Source organism: Carlito syrichta, unplaced genomic scaffold, assembly GCF_000164805.1.
Source record: "Carlito syrichta isolate Samal-C Ts95f unplaced genomic scaffold, Tarsius_syrichta-2.0.1 Scaffold315224, whole genome shotgun sequence".
Taxonomy (NCBI): domain Eukaryota; kingdom Metazoa; phylum Chordata; class Mammalia; order Primates; family Tarsiidae; genus Carlito; species Carlito syrichta.
This window is the reverse complement of record NW_007259320.1, coordinates 703,859-713,653: the sequence shown is the minus strand read 5'-3', so window position 1 is coordinate 713,653 and position 9,795 is coordinate 703,859. Positions and strand designations below refer to the sequence as shown.

The 9,795-nt window shown below is 53.2% G+C and overlaps 1 protein-coding gene across 1 annotated transcript in view; it reads left to right on the top strand.

Moving 5' to 3' along the window:
* The window catches only part of EFHB (EF-hand domain family member B), a 59,099-nt gene that overhangs the window by 42,367 nt on the left and 6,937 nt on the right, over window positions 1–9,795 (top strand). The window contains exons 10-11 of the mRNA XM_021706147.1: window positions 2,436–2,590; window positions 5,071–5,278. Coding sequence (XP_021561822.1) covers window positions 2,436–2,590; window positions 5,071–5,278 — 363 coding nt within the window. The remainder of the gene's footprint in view (window positions 1–2,435; window positions 2,591–5,070; window positions 5,279–9,795) is intronic.

Below are 9,795 nucleotides of genomic sequence, written 5' to 3'. Positions count from 1 at the left end.
GTTCCAGCTACTTGGAAGGCTGAGGTGGAAGGATCGCTGGAGCCCAGCAGGTCGAGGCTGCGGTAGCCGGGAGTGGCCACTGCACTCCAGTCTGGGTGACAGAGTGAGACTCCAACGCAAAAGAAAAATAAATAAATAAACAGAATCGAGGTCTCCCTCTGTTGCCCAGACTTGAAGTGGACATAGCTTACTGCAGCCTCACCCTCCTGGACTCAGGCGATCCTCCCGCCTCAGTCTCCCAAGTAACTAGAATGACAAGCATCCACCACCACACCTGGGTAATTAAAAAAAAATTTTTTTTTTTGCAGAGGTGAGATCTTGCTATTTTGCCCGGGCTGGTTTGGAACCCTGGGCTCAGGCAATCCTCCCTCCTGGACCTCCCAAAGTGCATGAGCCATTGTGCCCGGCCTGACATATTTTTTGATAGTTGACGGGCATCATCTTGATACATTAAATGATGGCTGAAAAGTCTTACATGATGAAAAGACAGGGCCCTGATGTTAATAATTAAAAAAACAATAGGCGAGGTTAAGTGCCAGCCTGGGTGTGCGCTGTAGCCAAGCGAGGAGAAAGTCAGTCCCCTCGGAAGCTTTTTTGCTTCTCCTGGACAGGCACAGAAGCGCTGCGCTCGGGGTTCCTACCTTTTACAGCCTTGGTGGGCTCGGCCTGGCATTTGCTCTGTGAGGGCTCCAGCACTCGCCTGCTCTGGGCACGTCAGTCCTAGAGTTTTTTCTTTTTTTTCTTTTTTGAGTTGGAGTCTCTCTGCCGCCCAAACTGGAGTGCAGTGGCACGCACCCGGCCACCGCAGCCTCGACATGCTGGGTTCCGGCGATCCTTCCACCTCAGCCTTCCCAGTAGCTGGAACTACAGGCGTGCGCTACCACACCCGGCTAATTTTTTTATTTATTGTAAAGATGAGGTCTCACCAAGTGGGCCAGGAGGGTCTCGAACCTGCGGGCTCAGGCAATCCACTCACCTCAGCCTCCCAAGGCGTGGGATTACAGGCTGAGTCACCGAGCCTGGCTTTTTCTTTTTTTTTGAATAGGAGTCTCACTCTGTCGCCCAGACTGGAGTGCAGCAACATGCTCCCGGCCACCGCAGCCTCAACCTGCTTCCGCCTCAGCCTTCCAAGTAGCTGGAACTACAGGCGTGTGCCACCACATCCGGCTAATTTTTTTGTTTATTGTAGAGATGAGGTCTCACCAAGTTGCCCAGGCTGGTCTCGAACCCACGGGCTCAGGCAATCCAAACGCCTCGGCCTCCCAAAGTGCTGGGCTTACAGGCATGAGCCACCACACTGGGCTAGGCCTGGATTTCTTTCTTCCCCTTATGTGGGGAAATCAAGGCAGCTGCACAAGGGACGCCTCGGTCCTGGGGTCTGGAGTTGTCAATTACGTCAAGATCCCTTGGGAGAGAGTTTGTGGCCTGTGTCTACCTCCAGGAGGCATCAGGATGGGTGGACCGTGCTGGTTGCAGAGTGCAGCTGTGGAGGAGGCCGTATTTTGTTCAACTTTTTTTTGTTTTTTGAGTTGGGGTCTCACTCTGCCACCCCGACTGGGGCAGTGGCACAATCACAGTTCACCTCATCCTCACCCTTCTGGATTCAGGCGAGCCTCCTGCCTCAGTCTCCCGAGCAACTGGGGTGACAGCTGTGCGCCCCTATGCCCAGCTAATTTTTACATTTTTTTGTTGAGACAAGGTCTTGCTATGTTGCCCAGATGGGTCTCGTCTCAACCTTCTGGGCTCAGGCGAGCCTCCTGCCTCAGCTTCCCGCGTAGTTTGGGATGACAGGCATGCGCCACCATGCCGGGTTAAGTTTTTGATATTTTGCAGAGACAAGGTCTCTCTGTGTTGCTGTGACTGGTGTTGAACTCCTGGGCTCAAGTCACTTGCCTGCCTCGGCCTCCCAAAGTGCTAGGATTACAGGCATGAACCACCGTGCCTGGCCTGCTTAGATTTGATTGCCAGAGTGAAGTAGGTAGGCCATGGATCCCTCTCTTAGGGCCAGAGTTCCTGTTTCAGATTTCTGCTCTTTAGAAATGGCTCTGAGTCAGGTGCGGTGGCTCATGCCTGCTTCCCAGCACTTTGGGAGGCTGAGGCGAGACGATCGCCTAAGCCCAGGGGTGTGAGACCAGCCCAGGCAATTTGGTGAGACCTCATTTCTACAATAAATCAAAAAAATTAGCCTGGCATGGGGGTACACGCCTGTAGTTCCAGCCACTTGGGAGGCTGAGGCGGAAGGATCGCCCGAGACCAGCAGATTGAGTCTGCAGTGGCCGTGAGTGTGCCATTGCCCTCCAGCCTGGGTGACAGAGTGAGACTCTGACTCAAAAAAAAAAAGAAAAAGAAAAGAAATGGCTCTGGGGGCTGGGTCTCTTATACTCATGATTGGAGCATATTTCAGTTCCCATGAAAGACCTTCCCCTCTCTGGCAGGCGTCGGCGATCTGATCCACAGCAGGCTCCCGGGCGAGTATCTCCGAGGCTCGGACAGGCAGCGTGCCCAGCTTGCCGCCGTGCGCCACCGTCTGAAGACCGTGATCCACCAACACTTCGACACGCTGCTGGCAGCCTTCAGGCACTATGACAAGGCCAGTCCCGGGCAGAACTCAGGGGTGGTGTGGGAGCTTGCAGACCCCAGCAGGCCGGGTCCATCAGGGACAGCAGATGAGGGTCTGCAGTCCAGGGCCGCTATCCATGAGATTGAGACAAGCTATAAACTTAGATGAAATCCAATTATTTTCTTCAGTGAGACTGAGTTTCTTTTCTTTCTTTTTTAATTCAAGAAACAGAGTCTCTATCTGTTGTCCAGCCTGGGGTATAATGACACAATCCTAGCTTGAGGCAGCCTTGACCTCCCAGGCTCTCAAGCAATCCTCCCACCTCACCTCCCAAGTCGCTGGACCTACAGGCATTCACCACCACCCTCAGCTGATTTTTTTTTTTTTTTTGCAGCTATGAGGTCTTACTATGTTGCTAGCCTGGTCTTGAATTCCTGGCCTCAAGGGATCCTCCCGCCTCAGCCTCCCAAAGTGCGGGGATGACAGGTGTGAGCCACTGCACCTGGCTCAAATAGTAAATATTCTCAGTTTTACAGGTCGTACAGCCTGCTACGACTCAAATTGTTTTTTTTTTTTTTTTGAGTTGGAGTCTCATTCTGTCGCCCAGACTGGAGTGCAGTGGCCTCTCCCGGCCACCGCAGCCTCGACCTACTGGGCTTCAGCGATCCTTCTGCCTCAGCCTTCCGAGTAGCTGGAACTATAGGCGCGTGCTACCACGCCTGGCTCATTTTTGATTTATTATAGAGATGAGGTCTCGCCAAGTTGCCCAGGCTGAGTCACCGAGCCTGGCTAAGATGATCATTTTAATAGCTGTTGATTATCTACGTAAACCACCAGCCACTTCCTTATGACAAAATTAAATTAAGCGGGGAGGAAATGGCTGAGCATTATTTAATGTTGATACACCTTTTAAATAGTTAGCTTTTGGCCGGGCTCGGTGGCTCAGCCTGTAATCCCGCGCTTTGGGAGGCCGAGGTGAGTGGATTTCCTGAGCCTGTGGGTTCGAGACCTGCCTGGGCAACTTGGCGAGACCTCATCTCTACAATAAATCAAAAAAAATGAGCCGGGCGTGGTATCGCATGCCTGTAGTTCCAGCTACTTGGAAGGCTGAGGCAGAAGGATCACCGGAGTCCAGCAGGTTGGTGCTGCGGTGGCCAGGAGCGGTCACTGCACACCAGTCTGGGAGACAGAGTAAGACTCCGACTCAAAAAAAAAAAAAAGTTAGCTTTTAATATGCACAGTGCAGTGTCCAGTGTCCTCAAGGAGCTGTGTTTTTTTGAGAGGGCAATAAGATGTGACCCAGCATGGCTGGTTATTTGAATCTTATAATATGGGATGCCCAGATTTCATTTCATGGAAAAACAAAACAGAAGACATAGGCTACGATCTTCTAAATGAATCTTCTTTTTTTTTTTGGTCTCACTCTGTCACCCAGGCTACAGTGCTGTGGCATAAACACAGCTCACTGCAGCCTTGACCTCCTGGCCCAAGTGATTCTCCTGCCTCAGCCTTCCCAGTAGCTGGGACTACAGGTGCACACCTCCTCACATGGCTAACTTTTTTTTTTACATTTGGAGTCTCACTCTGTTGCCCAGGGAGGGCAGTGGCATGGTCACGGCCACTGTAGCCTTGACCTGCTGGGTTCAGGTGATCCTTCTGCCTCAGCCTTCCAAGTAGCTGGAACCACAGGCACGTGTCACCATGCCCGGCTGATTTTTTGATTTATTGTAGAGATGAGGTCTCGCCAAGTTTCCCAGGCTGTCTCGTACCCCTGAGCTCAGGCAATCTCCTCACCCCTGTCTCCCAAAGTGCTGGGAGTATAGGCGTGAGCCACTGCAGCCAGCTATTTTTATTTTTAGAGTCAGGGTCTCACTCTGTTGCCCAGGCTAGAGTGCGCTGGCACGATCACAACTCACCATAGCCTTGAACTCTTGGGCTCTGGCCATCCTTCTGCCTCAGCCTCCTGAGTAGCTGAGACTACAGGCATGTGCCACCCACCATGCCCAGCTGATTTTTTGATTTTTTTTGTAGAGATGAGTTCTCGCTATGTTGCCCAGGCTGGGTTTGAACTCCTGGGCCTGGCCGGGCACGGTGGCTCAGCCTGTCATCCCAGCACTTTGGGAGGCCGAGGCGCGTGGATTGCCTGAGTCTGGGGGTTTGAGACCAGTCTGGGTAACTGGACAAAACCTCGTCTCTACAATATATATTAAAAAATAAGCTGGGCTTGGTAACACATGCTTGTAGTTGCAGCTACTTGGAAGGCTGAGGCAGAAGGATCAACTGAGCCCCACAGGTTGAGGCTGCGGTGACTGTGAGTGTGCCACTGCATGCCAGCCTGGGTGACAGATTGAGACGCTGACTCAAAAAGATATATAAATATGTGACTCCTCATAAGCGGATGTGGAGGGAAATGCTTTGAATGTGTGTGACAGAGCGATGTCCTTTCTCTTCAACTGAATAATAATCGTCGTCTCCTCTTCTCCCCTCTTTTTCCTCTTGGTGTCTGACAGAAGGGAGATGGGGTGATAGACAGGGCCGAGCTGCGGGAGGCGTGTGACCAGGCCGGCCTGCACCTGGACAGGACGCTGCTGGACCAGCTGTTCCACTACTGTGACATGGACGGCGACGGCCTGATCAGCTACCTGGAATTTGCCAATTTTCTCACCTGGAAAGACAGGATGCCTCTTAAGGAGCATGAAGAGAGTGTCCTCATTCAAGGTATTTCATTTGGGAACAATTGCTAAATTCCTCGTCTTTTCCTTTGAGTTGGGGTCTCACTCTGTCGCCCAGGCTGGTGGGCAGTGGCACGCTCCTGGCCCACCGTAGCCTTGACCTCTTGGGCTCAGGTGATCCTTCCACCTTGGCCCCCGAGTAGCTGGGGCTACAGACCCGTGCCACCACACCCGGCTAATTTGTAAATTTTCTGTAGAGACGAGGCCTCGCTATGTTGCTCAGGCTGGTCTCGAACTCCTTGGCTTAGTCACTCCTCCTGCCTCAGCCTCCCAAAATGCTGCGATTACAGGCGTGAGCCACTGTGTCTAGCCAGGTTTGCTAAATTCCTAAAGGGGCTTTTATTTATTCATTTATTTATTTATTTTGAGTTGGAGTCTCACTCTGTCGCCCAGACTGGAGTGCAGTGGCTGCTCCCGGCCACCGCAGCCTCGACCTGCTGGGCTCCGGCGATCCTTCCGCCTCAGCCTTCCAAGTAGCCAGAATTACAGGCATGCGCTACCACGCCCGGCTGATTTTTTGATTTATTGTAGAGATGAGGTCTTGCTGCCCAGGCGGGTCTCGAACCCGCGGGCTCAGACAATCCACTCACCTCAGCCTCCCAAATGCACGGGATTACAGGCTGAGCCACCGAGCCCGGCCAAGGGGCTTTTATCTTTCCACTTTTCTAGGAGTTCAACTTTAATATTATATAATAAAGAAAAATGCATGTAATACATACATATTTATTTGCTTATCTGTGCATCAAATATTTGTGGCAGGCTAGAAGCGAATTGGATAACATTAATTTTTTTCTAGGGAGAGGCAGTTGTGTGGCTGAAAGACAGGGAGGAGATGAGACTCACTTTAAAAATAATCTGTCTTTTATTTTTGCATAAGGAGCATTGTGACAGGGTCTTGCAGTAGGGGAGGGAGAGAGAGGACTCAATTCCTGAGACTCTTTTTTTCTTAGTAGAAGTTTCACTCTGTCACCCAGGCTGGAGGGCAGTGGCACACTCATGGCCACTGCAGCCTTAACCTGCTGGGCTCAGGCGATTCTTCCACCTCAGGTGCGCACCACCATGCCCGGATAATTATTTTGATTTATTGTAGAGATAAGGTCTCACCAAGTGGCCAAGGCTGGTCTCGAACCCCTGGGCTCAGGCAGTCCATTTGCCTTGGCCTCCCAAAGTGCTGGGATTATAGGCGTGAGCCACTGTGCCCCACCCGAGGACAGCTTTTTTCTTTTCTTTTCTTTTCTTTTTTTTTGAGTTGGAGTCTCATTCTGCTACCCAGACTGGAGTACAGTGGCCGCTCCTGGCCACCGCAGCCTCGACCTTCTGGGTTCTGGTGATCCTTCCGCCTCAGCCTTCCAAGTAGTTGGAACTACAGGCGTGCGCTAGCACACCTGGCTAATTTTTGATTTATTGTAGAGATGAGGTCTGGCCAAGTTGCCCGGGCTGGTCTCGAACCTGTGGGTTCAGGCAATCCACTCACCTCAGCCCCCCAAAGCGCTGGGATGACAGGCTGAGCCACCAAGCCGGCTCTGAGGACAGCTTTTAAAAAAGATTGTTTACGTGTTTATTCCCCCTCCCCCGAATGTCTCTCCCTAGAAGGCAAAGACATTACCGTGCCACTTTCACTCCTGGGTCACGCCTTCCTGCAAGATCAAAAGCAAATCGTGGTCCTCCTGACGGCTGAGCCCTGACCAGTGCGCCTGGGACAGCCTTTCTGTTCCACCCACCAGGAAAGCAGCGGAGTCTCCCTTACCTAGTAAAGCTCCTTCCAGTAAACAGCCCTTTCCCCAACCCGCTCAGACAGGAGGAGAAGTTGACAGAGCAGCCTCCACAGTCACAGCTCAGCACAGCCTCGACCTGCTGGGCTCAGGCGATCCTTCCGCCTCAGTCTTCCAAGGAGCTGGAAGTACAGGCGCACGCCACCATGCCTGGCGAGAAGCCTGCTTTTGTTGTGCCCGGGTTTTGGATGGGTGACTTCGCCAGTCGATTTCAAGGAAGTTCCTGAGGATTTGTGCCTTCTAAGATTTTAGAGTAGAGCGGGTGCGGTGGCTCACGCCTGTCATCCCAGCACTTTAGGAGGTGGAGGTCAGAGGATTGCCTGAGCCCAGGGGTTCGAGACCAGCCTGGGCCACGTGGTGAGACCTTGTCTCTACAATAAATGATAAACTAGCCAGGTGTGGTGGTGCACGCCTTGGTTCCAGCTACATAGAAGGCTGAAGCAAGCTGGGCTTGGTGGCTCAGCCTGTAATCCCGCACCGTGGGAGGCTGAGGCGAGTGGATTGCCTGAGCTCGCGGGTTTGAGACTCGCCTGGGCAACTTGGTGAGACCTCATCTCTATAATAAATAAAAAAAAATTAGCCAGGTGTGGTAAGCGCGCACCTGTAGTTCCAGCTACTTGGAAAGCTGAGGCGGAAGGATCACCGGAGCCCAGCAGGTCGAGGCTGCGGTGGCTGGGAGCAGTCACTGCATTCCAGTCTGGACGACAGAGTGAGACTCCAACCCCCCCAAAAAATAAAAAAATAAAAAAAATAGAGAAGGCTGAAGCGGAAGGATCGCCTGAGCCTAGCAGGTTGAGGTTGTGGTGGCTGTGAGCATGCCATTGCACTCCAGTCTGGGGACTGAGTGAGACTCTGATTCAAAAAAAAAGATTTTAGGGTAGAAACTGCAAGTTAGTGGCCAATAGGACCAGAAGGCGTCCAGGAATATCTTGCCGGAGGTTTTATTTTTAGAGACTGGGTCTTGCTCTGCTGCCCAGGCTGGAGTGTAATGCCATGGTTGTAACTCACTGCAGGCTTGACCTCCTGGGCTTAAGTGATCCACCCACCTTGGCCTCTAGAAGTGACGGGATTACAGTCGTGAGCCACTGCGCCCAGCCCAGAGTTTTCTTAAATCCTTTTCTATTTTGTTGTTGACTTTCAGAGAAAAGGGCCAAGTGCTTTTTCAGTTATTAATTTTAATTTTAATTTTTGAGTCAGTGTCTCACTCCATCGCCCAGGCTGGAGTGCAGTGGCATGCTCATGGCCACTGCAGCCTCGGCCTGCTGGGCTCAGGCGATCCTTCTTCCTCAGCCTTCCAAGCAGCTGGAACTATAAGCCCGTGCCACCACACCTGGCCTGTTTTTATTTATCTGTTTATTGTAGAGACGAGGTCTCACCAAGTTGCCCAGGCTGGTCTCGAACCCCTGGGCTCAGGCAGTCCTCTCGCCTTGGCCTCCCAGAGTGCTGGGGTGACAGGCTTGAGTCACCGCACCCAACTGAGAAACTGATTTCCAAATTTTCTCCAGACCCCTACTTTTGGGGGGGGGCGTGGCTTAGGGGATCTGGACAGGTGGGCCTGAGCGCTTTCAGAGCCCCTGGCAGAGCTGGGTGTTTGTGTGTGGGGCGGGGGGGCTGCAGCCTTCAGAGGGGCATGGCCTTGCTGGCGTCGCGGTCCCCACCCCGGGACGAAGACCCCGCCGGCCCCTCCTCGGCGCGCGGGCTTCGCGCGGCCCGGAGTGCAGCGCCGCAGCGCCCTCTCGTGGCCGCCGTGCAGTCAGCGGGTCTTTGCGAAGACGGCTCGGCGTTGACTGCTGGCCGCCTGTCGCCTGGACTCCGCAAAGCCCACCTGCACGGGGACAGAGGCTCGCCCCGTCCGCTCGGCCTCGGGGCTTTCCCCGCCACAGCGGCTTGCCCGGGTTAGCCTACACACAGCCCCTGAGCTCGCAGTGGTGCTCATCTCCACGGTCGGTGCCATGCGCGCCCCCCCAGTCAAGCCCACAGGGGGCTTTCACGTCCCTAGTCCTGTCTCTCCCTAGGCTTTTAGAAAGGACTCTCTAGTTCAAGTTCAACATGAGAAATTTGGGAAGCCCAGGCGAGAGGAATGCCCGCGGCCAGGAGCTCCAGACCAGCCTGGGCAACACAGTGAGACCACCTCTCCACCAAAAAAAAAAAAAAAAAAAAAATTAGCCGGGCGTGGTGGCACATGCCATTAGTCCCAGCTACTTGGGAGGCTGAGGAGGGAAGATCGCCTGAGCCCAGGAGGTCGAGGCTGCGCTGAGCTGTGATCGCGCCACTGCACGCCAGCCTGGGAGACAGAGTGAGACCCTGACTCAGACAAGCAAACAAAGTAAAAGAAAAGGAAAGATCATAAACTCTCATTGTAAGAAAGAAAAAAAAAGGAAAGTTTAGAATGGCTGCCATGTCGGCATTGGTCTCTCTTACTGGACAATCTCACTCTAGAACACAGTGTGTGGGTGACTGGGCCACGCTCAGATTTCCTGGGGTGTGACACTGGCCTGCCCTCGCCCCTCGCAGCTGGGGGTGGCATCCATTGTGGGGGTCACGTCAACCTCTTCACAATCAGGAAGAGATCGGTGGGGACACCCATCTTGGTCAGAGCAGTCAGCGCCAGGCGGGAATGTTGTCTTTTTTTCTTTTTTTTTTGAGTCGGAGTCTCGCTCTGTCGCCCAGACTGGAGGGCAGTGGCCGCTCCCAGCCACCGCAGCCTCGACCTGCTGGGCTCTGCGATCTT